Source organism: Balaenoptera musculus, chromosome 1 (assembly GCF_009873245.2).
Source record: "Balaenoptera musculus isolate JJ_BM4_2016_0621 chromosome 1, mBalMus1.pri.v3, whole genome shotgun sequence".
In the NCBI taxonomy this organism is placed as follows: Eukaryota; Metazoa; Chordata; class Mammalia; order Artiodactyla; family Balaenopteridae; genus Balaenoptera; species Balaenoptera musculus.
The window spans coordinates 166,299,155-166,322,514 of NC_045785.1; the positions used below are offsets into that span (position 1 = coordinate 166,299,155).

General features: G+C 38.7%; 1 protein-coding gene across 2 annotated transcripts in view; it reads left to right on the forward strand.

The window, feature by feature from the left end:
• RAB3GAP2 (RAB3 GTPase activating non-catalytic protein subunit 2) overlaps window positions 1-23,360 on the forward strand; it is a 91,161-nt gene that overhangs the window by 22,878 nt on the left and 44,923 nt on the right. For both annotated transcript variants that reach the window (XM_036870642.1, XM_036870632.1), the window contains exons 3-9: window positions 12,199-12,322; window positions 13,202-13,283; window positions 15,188-15,235; window positions 15,311-15,386; window positions 15,696-15,797; window positions 20,021-20,120; window positions 22,390-22,488. In XM_036870642.1, the coding sequence (XP_036726537.1) occupies window positions 12,199-12,322; window positions 13,202-13,283; window positions 15,188-15,235; window positions 15,311-15,386; window positions 15,696-15,797; window positions 20,021-20,120; window positions 22,390-22,488 (631 nt within the window). The remainder of the gene's footprint in view (window positions 1-12,198; window positions 12,323-13,201; window positions 13,284-15,187; window positions 15,236-15,310; window positions 15,387-15,695; window positions 15,798-20,020; window positions 20,121-22,389; window positions 22,489-23,360) is intronic.

The window sequence follows — 23,360 nt, forward strand, 5'->3', positions numbered from 1 at the left end:
GGTTGTGTCAGGGTGCTGTAACTGTCAAAACAATGATAGGCTTCTCCATCAGTTGCCATTGGGTGGTGGTTACTGTGACCAGCAGAAGAAAGTAGGCTTTCACTCTTCATTAGTCTGGCATTAGAGACATGTTGTGTTCTGGTCTGTTTAGGCGGGCTGCAGTGGTGTGTCGGTGAACCACAGAGAAGGGTACCTAAGAGGAAAGTGCAGTAGCCACTGCCAACGAATGCCGACCTGCAGGCCAACTCGCTGCTACTGAGTCCAGCGAACAACTGTAAAAACTTCAGGGTGCTTTTTATCTCCAGAAGTCTGTCAGCCCTTTGAGAGTAGTTTCTTATTTTTATGGCAGAAGAGAGTATAGGGCTTTTGTAATCATAGAGATTTAGTACCAGGGGTCTGGATAAGGCTCTTCTAAGGAAGGAGAAAGCCTCTTTCATTTCGATTCTGGGGTGTCAGCTATAATGAGGGCTTAGGGAAGAAAGCATATTCTAGTATCTGTTATGAGCAGTAGCCAGCCACGTCCAAGAAAGCAAGCGTCTGTGACACTGGTAGGCTTTGGAACTTTAAGGATGGCCTCTCTTATAGAAAAGGGCAAACGTCCTTCTCCTATAGATATTTCATACCTGTGTTAGTCTGCTTGGCTGCCATAACAGAATACCACAGACTGGGTGGCTTAAACAACAGAAATTTATTTTCTCACCGTCCTGGAAGCTGGAAGCCAAGGTCAAGGTGCCATCAGGGTTGGTTTCTGGTGAGACTCCTCTTCCTGGCTTGCAGATGGCTGCATTCTTGCCGTGTCCTCTCCTGGCCTTTCCCCTGTGCATGAGGACAGAGAGCCGGTTCTGGTGTCCCTTTCTCTTCTTAGAAGGATACCAGTCTATCAGAGGGCTGTGCCCTTATGACCTCTTTTAACCCTAATTAACCTCCTTAAAGGCCCCATCTTCAGATACAGTCACATTGGAGGGTTAGGGTTTCAACATGTGAATTTTGGGGGCAGGATACAATTCAGTCCATAACAATGCCCAAAATAACGGATCCATGTCAGGCGTAACTTTTCTGTGTACAAGTGCAATGAATAAGGTTAAGGAATTCCTCCTTGCCTGTGAGTAAATACACGAAAGGATTGAAAGGCAAACAGAATAGGCTTTCAAGACGTAAGAAAAGGCAAAACAAAGATCTTCCTCTGTACTATATTTTAAGCTGACATCATGACAAATGGGACCTGGCTGGGGGAAATGGGAAAAGAAGGTTGTTGTACTACAACGTCTACCTATTAATGATCCTATAACAAATAGTAAATAGTAGTTTTTACAGTGTTGTAAGGGCTTTTAGTTGGGGTTATAATTTTTTTGCTTTGGGAAAGAAGTGGTATTTTGCTCAGCCTCATGCTGTAATGGGAATCTAGGCGGTTTGGGAAGAAGCTTGATAGGGTTTAACTTAATTTTAACTGGCAAGGCAGATATAATGACCTTTCCTTCATTGGTGTATTAAGACCAAAGGGTTGGAAGTATAGAATCAAGGATTTGCTTGACAGCGGTTTCTGGAACAGGAAGCACAGAAGGTCCTGGGTTAAGGTCCTCAGTTAAGGTAGGCAGCATGGAAATTTTCCACTTAAGAGACACCTTAGGAATGTGTTCCATCTGTTTTACAGAAGGTGATATAATGCAGTTTACGGAGGCACTAATGATTTAGCAGATTAACAGGGAATGAAAAAAGCATGCTGGTCAGGTAGAGGCCCCAGAGAAATGTTTGTTTACAGGCTGAGAAATAGGAGACAGCATGACCTGATTAGAGACTCTTAGAGCATTAATGATCTGGGGTAATGCTGGAAAATATTTTGCCTAATTTTAGTGTCCTTAGACTGTGGTGCCATCTACCATGCAAGAGACGTAAGCAGTGGATTGGCCAGAGGCAGAAGGAGAGCACCCACATTATGCCAAGGATACGCCCGAGGCCCTCCTCCTGGGAGGGGATGGTGGCCGCAGAGGGTCTCTTTCCTCAGGTGGGCTCTCATCAGGACTTTGGACCTTGGACTCTTAGAAACGCTCATTTTGCCAGTGACTTTCCTCTCCACATTAACACAAGCTGGGTTTAGCCTAGTGCTTCTCAACTGGGGGTGATTTTTCCCCTTAGGGGGCATTTGGCAATGTCTGGAGACATTTTTGTCTGTCACAACGTGGGGGAAGGTACATCTAAGTGGGTAGAGGCCAGGGAGGGATGCTGTGAAGCGTCTTGCAATGCACAGGACAACCCTTCAAACAAAGGATTGTCCGCCCAAAATGTTAGTCGTGCTGGAGTTCAGAAATCTTGGTCTCGCCCGTGGCTTTCAGTATAACTCTCCCAGCTTTTCTTCCTGCCTTTACCCCTTTTTGTTCTCTAAAATTTCTTGGCCTCTTTTGGGGGCCTCAGAACTTTTGATCTTGTAAATCAGCTCTGCCTCAATTAAAAAAAAAAAAAAAGTTATTTAATAAATGAAAAAAAATAGAAGAGGGGGGAAAAAAACCCTTTGATCTTAATCTTTATGGCCGTGAGTTTGGTTTTAGTAGCTACCGGTGGAGTGACTTGCTAGTGTGAAAAGTGCAGTTAAAGGATTGTTGCCAGCCAGCAAAGGTGAGTGTAAGCTGTTCCCCGGCCTTTGGCCACAGACCCAGCCAGTATCCGGGCTCAGCCTTGGTGGCACTGTTTATGCCTAACTATGTAAGAGTGACCTGTTCTTAGTCTCACTGTGTAGTCAGTCACCTCTTTTCCTTGCTCTTGTTGATAGTTGTTCATTTTAGTACAAGTCTGGACTCCTCAGGCATTCCTGCGGGGTGGCTCTGTGAGTTGGTTTTGGCTTGGTGATGGGCCTCTGGTCTTCTGCCAGTGAGGGAGGGACAGTGGCTGACTGTGTGGGGTGGGGGAAGGGATCTGGGGACCTACTTTCAACCAAGCCTCCTGACTTTAGCCGCGTCTTTGCCCTCACTCCCAGGGGGAGCTGGCACCAGCTCCTAAGCCCACTGGCAATCTTGCAGTGCAGCTGGGGTTGCTTCTCAGCTTTCCTCGCCACCACTTTAGTGGGAGTTACTTTTCCAGGGACTGTAAAAATCAGTTACCACCTGTCCATCTGCTTTCTAGCTCTCAAATTTTAGTGGCTTTTCTCCTCTCCTTCTTTTTGTCTGTACTTGAAACAAACTCTTCTACTGTTGTTTTTAGTGGGGTTGAGAGTGCTGGGGAAAGTGAGAGTAAAATTGATCTGTTTAATTCTCTCTTTACCTGGAAGTCCATGCAGACTTCATTTTTACTTACTGTTCTACCTCTTGCCTTTTCCATTTAATGTAATACGGAGGTTTTTCTGTGTCTGCATATATAAATCATCTAGTTCTTGTAAAGGAATACTAACTGTTTCATTGTATAGATATACGATGATTTATTTAGCCACACCCCTGTTGAGGGACGTTTTGTTTTTGTTTGTTCTTTTTCTTTTCTGTTTTCTGTCACAGGCGATGCTGTAATCATCTTTATATCTACTATGCATCTTTGGTTACACATGTGTGTAGTGTCATGAATGAAAGTCAGACTGCCTGAATTTCTATCCTAACTCTGCCACTCAGTGACTGTTAAACCTTGGGCAAGTTACCTAACTTCTCTCGGTCCAGTTACGTCATTCCTAAAGTGAGACTAATAGAATTATTAGTTATAGGATTAAAATCATAGGTTTATTAAGAGGATGAAATGAGACGTGCTTAGACTAGTACCTGGAACATACATAGTATGTGCTCAATAAATGTTAGCCATTCTTATTTTTCCTTTAGAATAAATAACTAAAAGTGGAATTGCTAAGGTTAAAAAGTGTACGTATTTCAAATTTTAATAAAAATTGTTGAAGGGTGCTTCCAAAAGCCTGCCCCAGTGTGTATTCCAAACACAGTATGTGAGAGTGCCTCCTTCTACTCTCTGTGTCACAGAAATGAAAACATCTCCGAGGTAATTGCTTTTTACCATTGTGCTCTATTTATTTTGTAAAAAATGAAATATTTCTCTGTACCCATATTTTTATCAATATTGGGAAACTCAAAACTATGAGAGATGGATGTGTTTTCTTACAGAGGCCTGCTTTTCTCAGGTACTTCTTGAAATTGTTTGCCCCTAGTAGATTATCAAACTTTAATCTTTGCAAAATCAGAATGGTGTGAAATGCCGTTTCAGTGTTTTAATTTGTACTTTTAAATTTATGAGTGAGGTTTGTCATCTTTTCAAGCTTTTCACTCAAATATTTTTTAGGAATGTGTACTGTTATCGTGTGTGTGTGTGTGGACACTAATAGCAATTTAAGGTCCATAGCATTTAATTTAACTATTAGCTCTATTTTGATTTATATTGGGTGCTAATTGATTCTTGTTTATTAGTCTTATTTGTCCAACTAGACAGTAAAGTTTTTGAGCAGGAATTGTTTGGTACTTTCTTATATCCCATGGTGCCTAGGAAGCACATAGATTTAGTATTTAATATTAAACAGTTGTTTCAAAAGTAAAGAAGTATGCTTTTTAGTTTTGTAATTATTGTAATTATTTGTGAAATGAATTTTTTTGTAATTTATTGTAATTATTTGTGAAATGAATTTTTTTGTGAGTAATGAATTTGTTTTGTAAAAATGACACGTTTATTACCGAAAATTCAGGTATTATAGAAAAATAAAAAGAGTAAGATAATCAACTTTCTAACACCTAAGGATAATCATCATTATTAACTTTAAGAGGTTATAAATGTAGGCATATTTGGTTGAGTGGTTGGATGAATGGGCCACACAGAAAATTCTCTAAAAATGGGGTCACACTATATATATAATTAAAAAATAAATAATAGAATTAATCCTACTTGAATTGACAGTTGAAATAAAACTGTAAGAGTTACTGAATTATCATTAACTTCCTCTAAGGTTAAGAAGAACAGTAATTTTAAAAATTGAGATTGAAGTCGGAGGTTTTTGTGACTAATTGTGTTTGTAATTTTTTTTTTTCTTTGGGTTATCTGTAATCAAATTTGTAACCAGATTTAGAGGTCTTGCCTTGCCTCATTTTAATTTTGACAAGACCTTAAGATCTTTCATTTGAGAATTTTAGTCCCCGATCTGGAAAATGGCCAGGACCAGTACTTTTCATGCCATGTTAGAGAAAGCTCTAGGGCTCTGCAAAGGTGCTAGGTTGCTTCCTCATTTCTGCTTTTATCTATATCATATATTAAGATATCGTATAAAATTTTGTTCGGGAATAAAAAGTCTTGCTACCTAAAAAAAACGTTTGAGAAGCATTGGGTATTATATATGCTAATAGACTAGAAAAAAGGAAAACTTACGTGGCTTATTACTTTTTGTGTTTCAAAATTGCTGAAGCACTTATGTCTCTTTGTTTAGAAAGTGTAGCTGACTAGTTTATTTCTTTGATTTAGGTAGGTAAACTACTGAGAATTACAGTGAATATGCTGACAGACCCATATTTACACTGGATTTTGCTGGCACCACTGTTACGTGTACGTGCCTGTAAAAGTTAGCACGATGACAGTGACAGTAAAAATTGCAAATGACGGACTTATTAACTAAAATTGAAAGCTTTGAAAAATTACTGTGGGCTACTTCAGTGGTTCTCTAGTCGTCACAGTAGCTGATACACCAGAGAACATGTGCCACTATGTTTACAGAGTGATAATTTACCAGCCCCTATGGTGGCCAGCTATAATTGAAAGACTGATTAAATTACTGAAGTTTTACCATCTGCTGCGTTGTGAAAGACTAATAGTTTGACAAATTTGTGGGCTTAAAATCAAAAGAAATAAATTTTTAAAATATATATTTGTTACAGCCCTAGTGTTTAGAAAAGACTCCTTTTCATAACCCACATCAGTGGCTTCCGTTATTTGTGCAGATTTTTTTTTTTTAACATCTTTATTGGAGTATAATTGCTTTACAATGGTGCGTTAGTTTCTGCTATATAACAAAGTGAATCAGGGGAGGGAGGGTGGGAGGGAGGGAGAGGCAAGAGGGAAGAAATATGGGAACATATGTATTTGGGCAGATTGAGAAAAAATGTTACTAGTCTCAAGGCAAAGAAAAATCCTTGAAGTTTAGGCCACACTAAAATAAAATGATACATTCTCTCTTCCCACCCCAAAACAGGAGCTGTGTTTTAAGGCTAATGGATGTGTTTAATGTTACCTTTAGTAACTGGGTACGTGCCGGCTTTTGTGGAAAGCCATGGTAGTCCCTGGTGATGCTGTTTTTGTTTTTGTTAATATCATGCCTCGCTGCGGAAATTAACTACCTTGTCAGAGGATGGCATTATTTTAGGATCATTATCTTCAGGGGAGTATTGTTCATGGCTGTGGGCCCCATTATTGTGTGGGAGGTTTTCAGAAAAATCTCATTGGTAGGCAGATGCCCTTATGGTAGAAAACAGTGATGAGCTTGCATCTTATTGGCCAACGAATGTGTGCTGAGACTTCCTGGCACATTCTTCCTAGGCCTTACAGCCCTCTTCCTCCGTTTACTTTTTTAATCATTGAGGGGCACTCGTCTTTTAGTCTAGAAGCGGAGTAGAGCTTCTCGTCACCCCCTTCATTCTGAACACACAGCAGCAGAGCAGAGTTAAAGGTGCTGTGGCAGTTTTCCTTATAGGGCCCAGCTTCCCAGGGCAGTGCAGTGTGGAAGCAGCACAGAGGTTGCCCAGGCAATTGAACCCCAGTGCCTGTGTCCAGATGCCTGTGTCCAAATCCCTGCTCCGTCTGTGTGATGTGGGGAAGTTACCTTGATCAGTGTCTCTTTCTCCATCCAAAATGAGGGTAGGAATAGAACCTTCTCTATAGAGTGACAGTGAGAATTAAGTAAGACTTATGTGTAAAGCATTTAACACAGTGTCTGGCACTTAGTAAGTGTTTGGCAGATGTTACTGTGTACATCATCCAAATCACTGTCGTCATTCCTGTCTCATTCCTGTTGAGTTAGGTGGCCAAACGCAAACACACATCTGGGGCAAACACTTCTTGATGGGCCCACTGTCCTCTGCTTAGGATGATGCCAAAGGATTTCCTTATCGTGAGAGGAGATTTCAAGTGACTGTGGCCTGATTTCTACCAAATTGCTTGGTTACAACGTAGCGGACATTATAGAACAATTTAGGACATGTACTTTCCCATCCTTTTATTCTTTGTTTGCCTTTGTATATAGTGTGTTGATTGTTGATGTATCATCCAGATGTACCAAGGGATTTTTTTTTTTTCTTTTTTGAGGACTTATTGAAAGAAATTTGATTTATGTAAGACTTCTTCTCCCACCTCCACTCCCAGTTGTTGTCAATTTTAAATTTGCTTTATGCTTTTCTGATGACATTTACACTGCTTGGGGCAAAATAGCTAACTCATGGAGAAATAACAAAATCTACCACTGTGTATAATTTTAAGGATATCACTTGTTTTCAGTTGTGTCGTTAGCGGCTTTTTATCTTATTGAACCTGATACACTGAATGTTGTGCCTTTGGAATGACATGTGACCGGGAGCTGGTGGTCGTCCCACGCCCACCCCACTGTGGCTGTGGATCCCAAGAGCTCTCGAGCTCGTATTCAGAGCACGCACCCTTGCATTTCGTGACAAAAGCTAGCATCATTCCCAAGCGGCAAGACTAAAGCTTTAGCTCTAGAATTTTATGACACATAAAATCCTAATGCTGATATGATATAATAGTATAGCATAACATAATCTACTACAAGCATACCCCATTTCATTGCACTTCGCAGATATAGCTTTTTTTTTTTTTTTTTGCAAATTGAAGGTTCGTGGTAACCTTGCCTCAAACAAATTATCGGTGCCATTTTCCAACAACGTTTGCCCACTTCACGTTTCTGTGTCACATTTTGGCAATTCTTGAACTATTTCAAACCCTCCACCAGCAAAAGGATTATGACTTGCTGAAGGCTGAGATGATGGTTGGCATTTTTTAATCAATAAAGTATTTTAAAATTACAGTATGTACATTTTTTAAGGCGTAATGCTGTTATTACACACTTAATAGACAGCAGGATAGTGTAAACATAATTTTTGTATGTGCTGGGAAATCAAAAAATCCATGTGACTCACTTTGTTGTGATATTTGCTTTATTGTGGAGGTCTGGAGCCAAACCCACAATATCTCTGAGGTATGCCTGTATGATAGAATCACGTGAGGGTTTCCTAACCTGTTTTCGGTGTATGGAACTCCTGCTTGTACGCGTCCAGCTTTGCCACGACAGACTAGGAGGGTCTGCTTTTAGCCCCACAGTGACAAGGAAAGATGGAGAGTTAGAGAGGACGTAGAAAAGGAGATGCAGTGAAGAATGACAGACGATACTGGTTTTCACCCTCTTTCCCCCCCATCATCAAGAGATGAAACCGGAGTGCTGATCCGTGTGAAGACGCTTCTTCTGGTTTCGTGTTACTAAAAATGCACACTTATGAGATGGCTCAGCAGGGTTAGGGATGGAACTAGTCCTTGTGGGGTAGTGTCTCTGAATTTGCTTCCCTGTAAGTGATACCGGTTTCTTGTGCTTTTATCTTGGTTAGTACTTACGTGGCAAAATTCATGTTTGCTCTGGGATCACTTGTAGTCCATTTGCTGGGTTGGTGGCAGGCAGAGCACGATCATAATTTGACATTGAGTTCTAGGCCCAACTAAGGGAGTAGTACTCTGTCCCTTTTTATATATAACTTGTACCTGCCATGGATATGTCAGCCAGAATCTTGAAATGTTAAATCGTAATATTACTTAAGGAAAAACATAACTAAAGATGCTATTACTTAAGGATACGTTACTTAGGATACTAACTTTGAATCAATTGCTCATTGTCATACAGTTTCATGTGCAAGAATAGATATTAGATTATTCAAGTATCTTTGTGACTACAAGTAAGGAGAAATTGGAACGCTATTATTTGCTCATTTTTGCCATTAGGGCTGTGCCGCATGTGGAGTTGAGTCATAGAAAGCGTAGAAGGCTTCTAGTCTAGCATGGGAGAAACGCAATCCCAGCATAAACAGAGAATAGTAAGAGTTTTCATTGCAATAAGTTCGAAAGACGGTAGAAGTCAGAGGAGGATGGAATTGTGATAGGAGCTGCAACTTGAGATGGACAGACAGAAAAGAGAGGGAAGAGTATTCCTAAAGGAATGCCTCAAGAGTATGCTGGCTCCCATGTTCAAGTATGGTTCTTCATGGCGCTAAGTCGGTTCACAGAACCACAGAAAGATTAGCCTGGTATATAGTGATAAGTAATAGGGAAGTTCTTTTTGAGAAAGACTTTTCATTGACTGAGTCTAGAGTCAGATCCCAAGGGGAGCCAGGCTTCTCAAAGAGCTGTCGCAGGTACCCACCAAGATGATCAGGGCCCTCCTTTGGGCTCTGACACTGATTGTGTGGCCCGGAGCACATCTCTTAACTGCCCTAAGACTCTGCTATCTTTATTATGAAATGAGGTTTGGGCCAGTTAGTCTTTAAATGCCTTCCATCTTTGAATTTCTTAAACTCTGTGTCTTTTGAGCAAACATAAAAATACAGATCTCATCCTTATTAGTGGCATTATTTTGAAAACAGGATAGAAACACAGAAATAGTGTTCTTTGTTGAAAAGTAACTTTTACAAACTTTTTAGAGTTTACTGTTTGTACATAATTTTGGAAGTGTGATAAAGGGAAGAACCCATTTGTATAGATGTTCAGTTATTTTTTTAAGTTATTTTTTGTGGAACTTGCCAAAACGAGAGCTGCATTATCCCTTTTCTGGAGCATTGTTTGGATTTCTTTTTTATTGCAATGAGATGGAAATTTTAGGATAAGAGACCAATCAAAGAGTTTTAGACGCTCCTAATTTCTTATCAAACACAATACCTAAATTACATCCCTGTATGACTTGCCCTGCTTCTAGTCTCCTTACTGAAGGGGAGACTCCAATCATTTGAAAAATCCTGAACCTCAGAGTTGGTATAATTGGGTCTCAGTTACTGGGGAGGGAACCATAGGGTCGTGATGGCCTCAGCTAATAGCCGAGGCACCGTGAGGAGTCCTGGGTGAGTGCTGGCTAAACAGAGACTGTATGCTGTGACAGAAACTGTGGGTCCAGGGAGAAATGAATTACAACTCACTTCTACCTTATAACTTTCATCTTTAGGGGATCATTTTCTCCCTAGTTTATATGTAGAAAAACACACATTCGAAACAGCAAACTGAAAAAACAAATAAAAACAAAACAGCAAACTGGATAGCAAAATTCCTTAAAAAAGGAGCTTTACTAAAACAAAACTGGGATTTTGCCAGTACTACTCTTCTCGTTATCCTTCGGGAGTGGGTGCAGCCTCTTTAGCATACCTTGCAGAAGAAAGAAGTTCCAAATCTATTCGATTCCTCAGTGTTCCATTGAGAAGGAAAAATAATCACATGACTATCCCAGAGGCTTCAGACCTACTTGGAGATTTTCCTGAAGATGTCCTATAACCCATATTTTATTTATATTTTAAACATTTCTTTGATAGTATCACAGCAAGAAATAATTTATCTTTCCTAGAAATACTACCGTAATATTTCTGATTAGGATGATTTTCTGTTTTTAAAATCTTTAAAATTTCATTATGCTAGTAATACATGCTTACTGAAAGCTTTAAAAAACATAAATTTTTTTTTTTTTTTTAATGAAAGCAGGCTGCATCTCTTCCCCCCTCTTACCCGCCCCCATCTTGATTAATTTAATCCAAAAGCTATCGGGTAGGGCTGCGTGAGGTAGAAGTCCGCATGACATAAAACCTAGAAGCCATAAGAGAATAAGTAGGTTGATAATTTAGCTACATAAAAAACTTCTGCATGAATAAAAATAAGCTACGACATGAACTGGGAAAAACTATTTACAACTCTTATGTTCAAAGGACCAATTTTCCTTGTATGTAAAGAGTATATACAAATCAACTAGAACAAGAACAGCAATCCAGCAGGAGATCTGCAAGGGAAAGAACACGCTGTTCATAGAAAAGGCTCTTAAGCATATGAAAAAATGCCTATTCTCACTCATAAGAGGAGCGCTATAGACTGAGATATTACTTTTTACCTGTTAGTTGGACGAAGATCAGTCAGAGTTGAAGCATCATTTGAAGAGTCCCTGAGGAAGCAAGCACTTTCAAAACTTGCTGGGTCAGATTATAAATTAACACAACTTCTGTGGAGCACACTTTGGGGATATCTAGCAAATTTACTAATACACATTCCCTTTGACCCAACAGTTTCACTTCTAGAAACTTACCTTACTGACACACTCCCACGTAAACTGAAAAATGTATAAAGTTATTCATTGTAGCATAGTTTGTAGCAGCAAAAGAGTGTAAACAACACAAATGTCCATCAATAGGGCTCTGGTTGACTAAATTATGGTGTGTCTATACAATGGAATGCTATGCAGCCATTTAAGAAATTAAGAAACTTCATGTAGAATGAAGTCTGAGGTATATGCTGAGAGAAGAAAGTAAAATATAGAAGTATGCATATAGTATGCTACCATTTGTGTCAGAAAAAGGGGAAAAGGGGTAGTTAAATGTATTTGCCCATGTGAGTGGTGTCTCTGGAAATAACGTACGAGAACCGGTCACACACCGCTGTCTCCGGAGTGAACAAAGGGTGGGCTGGAATACAGGAATATCAGAGAGACTTTGCAAAGAAGACCTTTTTAGATCTGTGAATTTTTAACCATGGGAATTTACCTACATAGTGAATACGTTTTCAATTAAAGAAAACACCTTTCAGGTTACATAAAAAGATGTGTCCCAATTATCATACTTTACAGGTCGTAATTGTCAGATAATGTTTTCTTTGCTGTCTAGCTGCAGATACCCTAGCTATCTGTCTCGAATAGGGTTATTTACTAAATTTCCTAGTACCGAATTATTCCTAGAATAATCCCTATGGGAGATTCTTTTAATGTCTTGCTATCTGTTTTATTTTAAAAATTTTCAATTAATATTCAAAACTGAGATCTGCTTGTAGTGGATATTTTGTTTATTGGTCATCTTTGACATGTTTTGATAAGGAATATTACTGAGACTATAAAAGAATTGGGATGGTTTCTTTTTCCTTTTTTCCTCTCCCTTGCTTCTCAAGGTGGACATGCTGAGTTGAACTGTTCTCGATATTTTTCCATGGAAGTAATTGTAGTTTTATTCACAGGAAGAAGAAGGAAATACGTGCAAAACACAAAAAACTTCCTGGCTTCAAGATTGTATTTTATCCTTATCTCCAACCAATGATCTTATGGTTATAGCTCGGGAGCAAAAAGCTGTGTTTCTAGTGCGTAAGTACTCTGTTATTTTCATTTATTTTAATGCATAGAATAGAAAATGGATTAGGTAGAAAGAAAAAGTTTTACTTCTCTCGTATGCATTATATGGTGGCATTCCATAGTTTGGTATGTTATATGACACTTTTTATTCTCTTTCTTTTTATTTCTCTCTCTCTCTCTTTTCCCCTTTTTTTTTCCTTTCTTTTCTGTTTCTTTCCTCTCTTTTTCTTTCTTGGCTGCAGATACTGTAGCTGTCTCTCTATGGCATTTCAGAGGCAGTACTGGGCATTGCCCAATTCTTACAAGGGGCAGTCAGAGCTAAAAAGGGCACTGACTGCTTCTTAGTAATAATGTGAGTCAAGTGACTTTCAACTCTAATTTGAAAACTCACAGTGCTGTAGTTTCCTGTTTGGGGCATAAGTTTTCATCTTATAATTTTTGTTGAAGATTAAATTCAAAGTTTGGGTATATATAGAATGTGGAAAACCTCACTGATCAAAATAAGATCTTATATTAAATGGATATGGAATGGTCTTATAAAGCAGATTTGCCCTCCAGTAGCATAAATCTAATAGAAAAAATTTCTCTGCCAACTAAAGATAAAAAGTAGTTTTATAAATAAGGAAGGTGGGGTGGTACATAAGAATTAATAACTTTATTATATGGATTGAATTGGAGGAAAGAGACTAAAGAGAGAGTTTTATAAAAATCTTATAAAAAGTTTTAAATATTATCTTATATTTACCTATAAAAAGACCCAAATCAAGTAATATAGAACTATTAAATTCTGTACTCATCATTCTAAAGGGAAAGAGTGAAATTTATAAATTCTCTGTTTTAGTATACTGTAGTTAAAGAAGTTATTTTGTGTGATAACTTAATTTTTTTCAGCAAAATGGAAACATAGTGATAAAGGGAAGGAAGAAATGCAGTTTGCTGTTGGTTGGAGTGGTTCTTTAAGTGTCGAAGAAGGGTAGGTACCAGTTAATTTTTTTTGTCTCTCTGTGTGTTAGATGTATATGTGAAATTGTTTGACTTGTATGTGAATCTATTAAGAAGTTTCATTGTTTGGAATGTTTAGTAAATGTATATTCTTTGCAGCTTTAGAAGTTGTAGAGCATGATTTGGCCAGTAAATTTTAATTTTATTAACCATGTGATTACTTTAAAAAAAAAAAAAAAAAGACCTCCTGTTTGGAGAGAATTTAAAGGGGAATTCAGAGAGAATCCCATAACATCATGTCTACATTTTGTCTTTTCCTCAACTCTTCATTAATTTTATTCAGCTAAAAAGTCAAGGGCAGCCCTTGTCTTCTCTGCTTTGCCAGCATTGGGCTTGTACTTAAAGGGGACAGTGCTACATTAATTCTTAAAACTCATAAATACTTCAGAAATGCAAGCTGATAAATTCAGGTTTCCTACTGATCCATTAAGAGGTTTGTTTTTTTTTTTTTTTTATTTATTTACTTTAATTTATTTATTTTTGGGTGTGTTGGGTCTTTATTGATGCGTGTGGGCTTTCTCTAGTTGCGGTGAGCGGGGGTTACTCATTGCGATGGCTTCTCTTGTTGTGGAGCATGGGCTCTGGGTGTGTGGGCTTCAGTAGTTGTGGCACATGGGCTCAGTAGTTGTGGCTCGCAGGCTCTAGAACGTAGGCTGTTTAGTTGTGGCGCACGGGCTTAATTGCTCCGCGGCATGTGGGATCTTCCTGGACCACGGCTTGAACCTGTGTCCCCTGCATTGGCAGGCGGATTCTTAACCACTGTGCCACCAGGGAAGTCCCAGTAAGAGTTTTAAAACCAGATCTCTAGCGTGGTTCCATGAGGGAGCTGCTAGCCTGGAACCTGCAGCCAAAACCTGTTTTCAGTTAAATTTTTATGACTGAAAATTACCTGGTTGGAATGAATAAGATTCTTCAGACTTTGAATTCAGATAAAGACAACCAAGTAGAAATCCATAGTACATGGCTGACACTCTGTAGATACTCAATGAATTGTTTTCTACTTTTATCAAAATAAATAATATTTCTCCTTAAGTCATTTAGTCTACGCATTTTGAAGACATTTAATTTCTGTCCGAAATGCAAAGCAAACATAATGGTTCAATTACTTTAGAGACAACAAACAAACAAAAAGATTAATTTTGTTTGGTGATTATCTGGTTTGATGTATGTGGAAGAGGGTTTATATTTCGTTGAATAAGCTGGTGATGGTCCTGAGGTTTTACAGGTTAAATAAAAGTCAGTAGGAGTTATTTTAATTTTGAGGCTTGTCTCTGAGTGCGAGACAAATTTTTCACGTCTATGTGTCAGAAAAAAAAAAATCTTTTAGGGACCATCCAGCCTAGCAGGTGCGTAGAAATAGGTTATCAGGAGCAATTTCTGCAAAATCTAAAAGAAGAAGCCAGCCAATTGAAATACAGTAAGTCTCTAGATTAACCTACTCAGCAGAAATGCAGTTTGCCTGTAATGTGATTGCCCGTTCCTCCCACCCTCTGCCCAAGTTCTTAGCTGATGCTGAGGAGAGGGGAACAGTAGGAAATGACTGCTTGGAGATCATTTGATGTTTTCTCAGTTTTGTGTATAATCAGTCATGTACAGTAAAGGTGTGCTTTCTTTACTTTTGTGCTTTTCATGACAATACAGAGTGAAAAACACTGTTTTTTATTAACTACAGGTGAATGTGACATTACCTTTTATGTGAATGGATTTTATGACCCTACTTATGGGGGGAGTTTTACTGTTTTTTTATGTAGGCATTGGATACAACTGATCCACAGAGCTGTCTTCTGCTTATTGCCCTTTAACATCCCATTATAGAGCTTTCAAAATAATTGATCGATTCATTAAGTAAGCATATGCTTTTGTTTTTGTTTTTAGGGAATGCGTAACCAGCGCTCTGTGTATCCCACTAGCAAGCCAGAAGAGGTAAGGATGAATGAGTCATTTGTTTTCTTTGCTTTGATTATGAGCGCTTAAGATCGTCACTTTTGTTTGTAACAGGAGTTCCACTGGACGTCCAGACTGGACCTGCATTGTGGTGGGCTTTACTTCGGGTTACGTACGCTTCTACACAGAGGTGAGTTGAGTGCTGTGCGGTTCAGGGATACCAGCTTGGTAACCCATCCCCATCACACTCACTTGTGACTCATGACCACCTGCCCCTTGGGACTGTGTATTTGATACTTTATGGGGTGGAGGCTGGAACAGGGGGAGCAGTGGCGGTAGAAAGTTCTGGTAGGAGCTATAGAGAGGAGAAGCCATATTCTGCAAACAGACTACCAGGCATCTATGGAAGGCCTGTTGGGGGAATGATGCTCTTTGGCCGTACCTGTTCCGGTATATTGGTGAGAAAACAAGCAGGGCTTATCTCTGTGCTTCCTCCTAGAGTGGCGTGCTCTTGCTCTCACAGCTCCTGAATGAGGACCCAGTGCTACAGCTCAAGTGCAGGACCTATGAAATCCCACGACATCCCGGCGTGACGGAGCAGGTAGCATAAGAGATTGTGTCCAGAGCAATAGTGGCTTTACTTCTTGCCGTGTCTTTTCTTCCCTCTTCCATTGGGGTGGAAACTTAGTGTCTTCTTGTGGCACAGTTAGCTGTGCTGTCATATTCTAAATAGAAATGTAAGCTACTCATAGCTGAGTAAAGAATACCAGTCTTGCTTTACTTACCTAAAGAAATATTGTATGCTTTGCTCTATAATGAAATAAGACACTTAAGTCAGAAGACAAAAGTTTTCTCAGTTTAGAATTTAATAGTGACTTAAGGTAAAAAATGGTATTATGTAACTTTATATCTTTTTTATTTGAACTTAGGTGTCAAAATTATATAGAGAGTCAAAGAAAAAAGTTCTAGCTGTATTATTAATAGTGCTACCACATTGCACTAACCTATTTCTCAGAAACGGAGTTATTAAGTTTTTATTTATTGTGGAAAATATTTTATATTCATTGAAGATTTTGATAGAGAAAATAATACTGTTGAATGTCTCAGGCTCTCCACAGTTTTCACTTCTTCCTGGTGCTGTGTGAGATTTTGATTGTCTCACAGTCAAAAAGTAATTGTAGAGCCACATAAACTGATACGCTCTTGTTCAGCACATCTTGTTTGGTACCTTGTCAAAACTATATACTACGCCTTCTTTCTTTGTGCTATCCTGCTTCCAGAAGATTTGAAGTAAACAAATCTTCCCATTTGCCCGTGTGGACGTGAATTGTGCGACAGATGGACTGGAGCTGTAGAAGAAACGTAACTAGTGAGAGAGGCTAGACTGATGCCTATGAACACCTGTGAATGAGTTAGTCAGTAATATTAAACAATACCGTATTATTTGCTAGTTTTTATGAACAGAATAACTCCTGTGCACGTTTAGAGAAGAGGGAGCTCAATTAGGACTAGGACGAAAAAGGAACATTTCACTGAGGGGGTGAAGTTTGAATTAAACCTTGAAAATGGGTATAGAACTTAATTAGTGAGAAAAGAAGGGAAAGTATTTTAGGTAGTCCGGAGAAAAATGAAGGAAGATTCAAACATAGGACTATGTATGGGACAACAAAGAAACCTATGTTAGAAACTAATGAGAAATTGTTGAATAGGCGGAGTGGCCAAATTCTTCATAAATTTGAAAGCCAAGTGAAAATCGGAATTGATTCAGGAGATTTAGAAGCTACTAAAGATTTATGAGAAGGAAGTGATGTAATCAGAGGGATCTTGAAGGACTCTTTCTTCAGGATGAATTGGACTTGTGAGAGCCTGGAATCAGGGAGGCTAGTTACCTGGTTTTTTAAGTTATCTGTAATAGATGTACAGTGCTGGGAGCCAGGACTGCAATGGCTGTGGGAAGAGAAAGGACTAGTACAAAAATCATTTTGGAGGAACATTTGACAGGACTGGTTATCGTATTGAGATGTCGAATTTTAAAAAGAAAAATGAGTTGCCTCCAAGATCTCCATCCTGAGGCGTGCCATTGACAAAGTTGGAAGAGGGGACTGCTTTGGCAGTAAACAAAGGTTATTAAATTTGGTTTTGGACGTGTTGAGTTTGAGGTGATGGTAGGAAATAAAATGAAAATACCATCATGAATACCATCATGCCTGTAGTGATACGGAACTACCATATAGACACAAAGACTAGATTGAAGACGATGGTTGAAGTCATAGATAATGAATGAATTCTTCCACGTAAAGGTTATAGGAAAATAAAACTGAAGCCTGAAGACTTAAGTCTTATCATGTTCATCGTAAGGAGACGGGAGAAAATGGAACTATTGAAGGAAACAAGGAAGAAGCTGTTGGAAATCCAAGAAGATAATCTGTTTATTGAGGCTATGTCTCAAGAGCCATTTCCTTTTTTTTTTTTTTTTTTTACAAATTCTCTGGAAGATGAAGTTTCTTTAAACACTTTAAAGTTGGTTATGTCTATAATAATATTTTTTTAGAGCTGGCGGGAAAATATAACTCACATTTAAATATTTGTTTGCTCTTTGCTTTTGTGAGTCAAGAAAATCCTTTAGTTGAAAAATAACTCTTGTTAAACATGCAGAGAGAAGCCTTTGTCATTACCCTGTATTCTACATAGCATCTCTGGATCTGATACATCAGTTTATATATCAAAAATATCTATTTGCTGCTTCTTCAGTATACTCCTAGATCTATTAAAGATCACAGGAGCAGATTTCCTGTAATTCAGTTCTGGGGGCAGTGAGTGTAGTAGGTGTGATGGCTGACCATTGCAGGAGAAGATTCCAAATGTTTTTCTGGAATGTCAAAGGAACTTCTTCTGTGGTTTCTGCCTAAAGATCTCTGTCATGTAGCATAATTTCTGCAGCTCTTGGACCACTGGTGTTTGTATGAGTGTCTTCTTCAGGAAGGCGGTTTCGTTTTGGAGATAACTGAGGAGCTGGTGATTAGTTCCTCCGAGTCAGGGGCTCTCTCCGCGCTGCCACGCTCAGTGGACTGTGTAAGCGTAGCCTTGTGAACTTGTTATGTGAGCCCACACCCCAGCTCCCTCGTCCCCTGCTTCCCACCCCTTGTGGCCCACAAATGTCTTTTAAGAATGGAAACACCCCAACAGTCCAGTAGAAAAAGGGGCAAGGCAATTCTCAAAAGAAGAAATATAATTGGTCTAAAGCATATGATAAAATTTTGAACCTTATTCATAATCTAAGGACTATAAGCAACTACATTTGGATAATTTTTCACCTTTCAGGTTGGCAAAGATGAAGATTAACAAAAGTTGGTGACAATATGGAAAAACAGGCACTGTCATGTATTGTTGATAGAAGTAAAAATCGATAGGTACTTTCTTGAGACAGTTGAATAACACAAATGAAAATCATGAACACCCTATGACCCAACAGACCCCCTTGAAGGAATTTACACCAAAGTGATGTGAAAAGATATATACAGAAGAACGTTTATTGCAGTGATGTTTATAATAATGAAAATATTTAATTCATTCACAAATATTTATTTACTGCCTATTATGTGCCCAGCCCAGTTCTAACCACTGAGAATCCATTGGTGAGCCAGACATGCAAAGTTTCTGCTTTCTTGGGGCCTGCAGTTTGGGGATGGTGGAGGGAAACCAGCGATGAATAACTGGGGATTCCAAGGTGATTCCAGCCTCTGATAGGTGCTGTGGGGGAAGTAATCGTGTTGATGAGAATGTACTGAGACAAGGGAATGGAGATGATGTTTGAGACGGAGGCTCAGGAGTAGCCTCTCAGAGCAGCTGCATTTGAGCCGAGACCTGAACGGTCAGAAGAATTAGGCAGGCAAAGACCTGGGAGGTGAAGGTCCAGGCACGCGGAAAGTACTGAGGTGATAACGGCCTTCGTGTTCAAGGAGCCGGGGAGAGAGGTGAGATGAGGTTAGAGACAGGGCCCGCATCTTGTAGCATGGTTAGAGTTCAGGTTTATTCTAAGTGCAGAAGGGAGCCATAGGAGAGCTTTAATCAGGAGAGTGCTTCAGTCTGCTGAGTCTCAGGAAGATCACGCTGGCTGTGGAGCATGGGTGGTGGAGAGCAGAGGCAGAAGCAGGAGGCCAAACTAAATGTCCATCAGTAAGAACTGGTTAACTGAATTTTGGTTCATACAATGAAATACAGCATCTCCACAGCAAAAAATGATTTGCTCGCTTATTGAAATGGAAGAATATCATTGACGTATTATTGAGTAATGAAAAACGTGTTATAGAATAGTTTTAGAATACCAGAAACATGTTATATGGTGTAGTCTCATACAAAAGTGTGAGATTATATGTGACACTATGTACTGATATATGTATATCAGTATGTATACATTTCAGGTGAGTTTCCTTTTCCTCTTCTTTTCAGATGAGTTTCCTTTTTCTCTTCTTTTTACTTTTATGTGTTGTTTTTATCCATACAGTGACTATATTTCATTTTTATGAAACTTGTACATTTTTTTGGTTACTCCCACCATCGATCCTGAAAACATTATTCACCATGTACAAAGGCTCATAGTTGAGAAGAATGTTAAGTCCTTGGCCAAAAGGCATTCTGAAATTGTCTATTTTTACTATTCCTCTGCCTCATATTGTTTTGTGTGTTGGGTGTTTGACAGTTGTTTAGTTATAGTATTTTTTTATTTTACATTAATCATGACATTCAGCTATAATAGAAAAATAGATATGCTTATTTGGCAATAATGAAAATTTATTATTTTCTTCTTTCTTATTCCTTTAATAGAATGAAGAGTTGAGTATCTTATATCCAGCTGCCATCGTGACTATTGATGGATTTAGCCTTTTTCAGTCTCTTCGTGCTTGTCGAAATCAGGTGGCAAAAGGTAATTTTGGGCAAGAAATAGCTAACCTCTGGTGATGTTTGTCTTATTTAACTTAATCTACTTAGAGAATTAAATATGTCTTCTAAATTAAAAAGGCCTTCTGAACTAGATTTAAAGGGAAAAAAAAAACGGTCACTGTAGAAATGGGAGTGCATTGTTGGGTAGATTGCTTAGTAAGATAAAGGCGAGGACTAGAACATCAACTCTCTTTACATGTTGCCAATTGAACTGCAGGCTTTGTGCACTGATTCAGCAATATGTCTTGGCCAGTTAAGAGAGAGATTCAACACTGGGGTAGAGAATTTAGTTGCATCTAGCTGAGAAACCAGATTTCTCACTAGATGGGCAGCTATTTGGGCCAGCATACTAAAATCTTGTGATTCTACATTGTTTCCATTCTCACTGAGGGTAAAGATACCATAAAGTTTGCAGGGGGCATTTCCCTCACAGAAGGCAGGACCCAATAGGGAGTCAACATAAGCTGCTTTTCACTAACTTGAAACACTTCTGAACAGAAAAAAGAGACCTAAATATAATCTATATAGGCAGCTACATCATTTCCAGACTTTGGCATGAAAAGTGCACAAATAATAATTTTTAATCTTTACTACCCATAGTTTACACTCTGATGCTATTATGTCTTTAGAAGAGGATATTGGTTTTCATCAAATTCAAGATGCCATTGATTATAAGGTGCACTATCATTTTCTGTTTCACTAAGAAGTAAAAATGCTGCCAGTGAGAGTCACACCATCGATTTCCAGTTTTAGAGATGTTCAAATGTTAAAATAATGGGAACAAAAAGCCTTAAAATCAATGAAAATACCAGTGTTGGTGCTGACTTTCCCCATTTTCTTCTGGGTTTGGATAAAGGAGCCCTAATGGTCCTAAAAAGAGCAAACAAAGTTTAACTCTTAAATGATTTAGACAGCTCCCTGCAAGAAGAGTTCAATTAAGATGTGTTATCTAATTCATAAAGATTGTTCGTAAATCCAGAACTAAACTATAAGACACAAAAGAAACAATTTCTTCTAAGGAAAGAATGCAGCATCTTACATTGCAATAGAAAAATTTTCACTGTCTTTTTAGCAGATTGTAAAATTCTTGGTTATATGGCTCTTAAATAGTACATGCTTTTCTGTAAAGTCAAAATTTGTTTGAATTTTTATACCTATTTTCATAATCTTTTAAATTATTTAAATTTAGCCCACCATAAGTTTCAATATCTTTGTTATCTTGGAGACATAATAGTCACCATTAATGTATGTGCCCAGAGAGACTGGCCATTTTCTGTAGATAAAAATTCTGTCCATAAAATAAACCAGAAATAGACAATTGTGTTTTAATTGGTATCATCAGCCGTTTCATTTTTACTATTTTTGAATTTCCGTTTATTTTGTTATGTATGAGTCCATAAAGCCATTTCATCTCCTAGGAAGTAAGTAAGTAAGCCACTTTGTGCCCTCTTATTTATTTTAAGTTGCTCTAAAAATAATTCTGATTACTTAGCTGCAGACTGTTGTGACTTTTATTTCACAATATAGGAAAACTCTCTTCTTGGCCTTACTCTGAAATCTGAAGTGCTAAGAGGATTACATTTTTCCTTTATCAGAGTACTTCTACTTCCAGAATAAACAACCAGAATCCAGCCGTTTTCTAATATGTAGCATGAGAATGTACTGATGACTGCAGCCTTGGGCATGAACCTGTGGCAAGAGCTGGAACTGTTGCTTTTCTTTGCATTATTCACTCCCTAGGTGGAAATGCTGAGGTCAGTGATCAGCATTGCATTCATTTTTCTGGCAGCGCTATCGCTGTTAGCATACCTTTCTGGCAAGCCTGGCCTCAGTTACTGGCATTGGAGACCTTTCTGTCACGTGTCCTTTGCTGGGCATGTTGTCAGGTCTCGCTGAGGCACTGGTTGCTGTCCCCAGGATTTCATCCACTGTCTTACTCAAGGGGTAGAAAGTCGGTACTTGGCTTCTACTGCAGTTTGAATTCACCTTGATTTTTAGTGGTAGTCTAGAATTTTTAATAGTCTTCTCTAATTCCTTGAGTGTTCCAGAATCTCTTATGACAGCCAGCTTTTTATGTGCATTGTCTTGGTGTGAATAAATCTCACTGTATGCGTCGTTTACATTACTTTGCCTCGTTATTTTTAGTTGAAATTTTAGAATAATAAACCAGGTTATTCTTGATGATTTTTTGATAAAGCTTCATTTTCTCCATTATATTTAAGTTTGGATTGTCTAATTTTTATCTTTGACAGCTGCAGCATCAGGCAATGAGAACATACAGCCACCACCGTTAGCTTATAAGAAATGGGGTCTGCAAGATATTGACACAATTATTGATCATGCTAGTATTGGTAAGCATGACTAGTTCCAATGCTTTTGGAATTTACTTCTTATACTTTTTGATTGAAGTGTCTCATTTATTGGAAATGTAGATTTATTCTCATGTGAAAAGAATATGCGTTGTCTTTAGTGAGACATTTGGAAGGTAGTTCAGACTTAGAGATTATCAAAGGTTAATGTCTTTAAGAAACGGTAGCAGTTTTAGCAATTATGCCCTCAGCAGCAGTACTGTACAGTTTTAAGTCACCCACTATTTGACTTATTTTTATACAGATGAGTTTAATTCATATAATTACCAGATAGATCATTCTTCAACAAATGTAACTTTTAGACCAGCAAAATATAGAGAAAAGCAGATTTTTTCCTTGCAGCCAGTATTTGAAGGCATACTGTCTTAGGTATCGGGAATGCAGAGGTGGAAAGACGTGGGTCTCTGCTGTCAGGAAGCATGAGGCTAGTTGGGAGAAACATGTGAAAACAATACGGTACCACAGCATGATGGTTGTCATAGTAGACAAGTGGACCGGCTTTAGTGGGAGCAGAGGAGAAGCCCCCAGCACCAAGGGAATCAGGGAACAGGAGGTTGACTTCAATCTGAGATGGAAAGAATGAGTAGGACTTGACCAAGAGAACAAGCGTGGGGGAGGCACTCTAGCCAACAGGTACTAGGCCTGGGGTGGAAGTGCCTTGTGTGCAGGAAAAACAGTGAAGACTGGCCCAGGCGAGGCCAGTCTGTAACTAGGAGTCAGGTTCTGAAGCCCTAGCATACTATGCGGCGGAACTTATATCTTTCTCCTCGCCACGTTGAGAGTCGTTGAAGAATTCTGAACAAGAGAATGGTATTATCACTTAGCCTGTTGGAAAAATCACTCTGGTGGAAGTT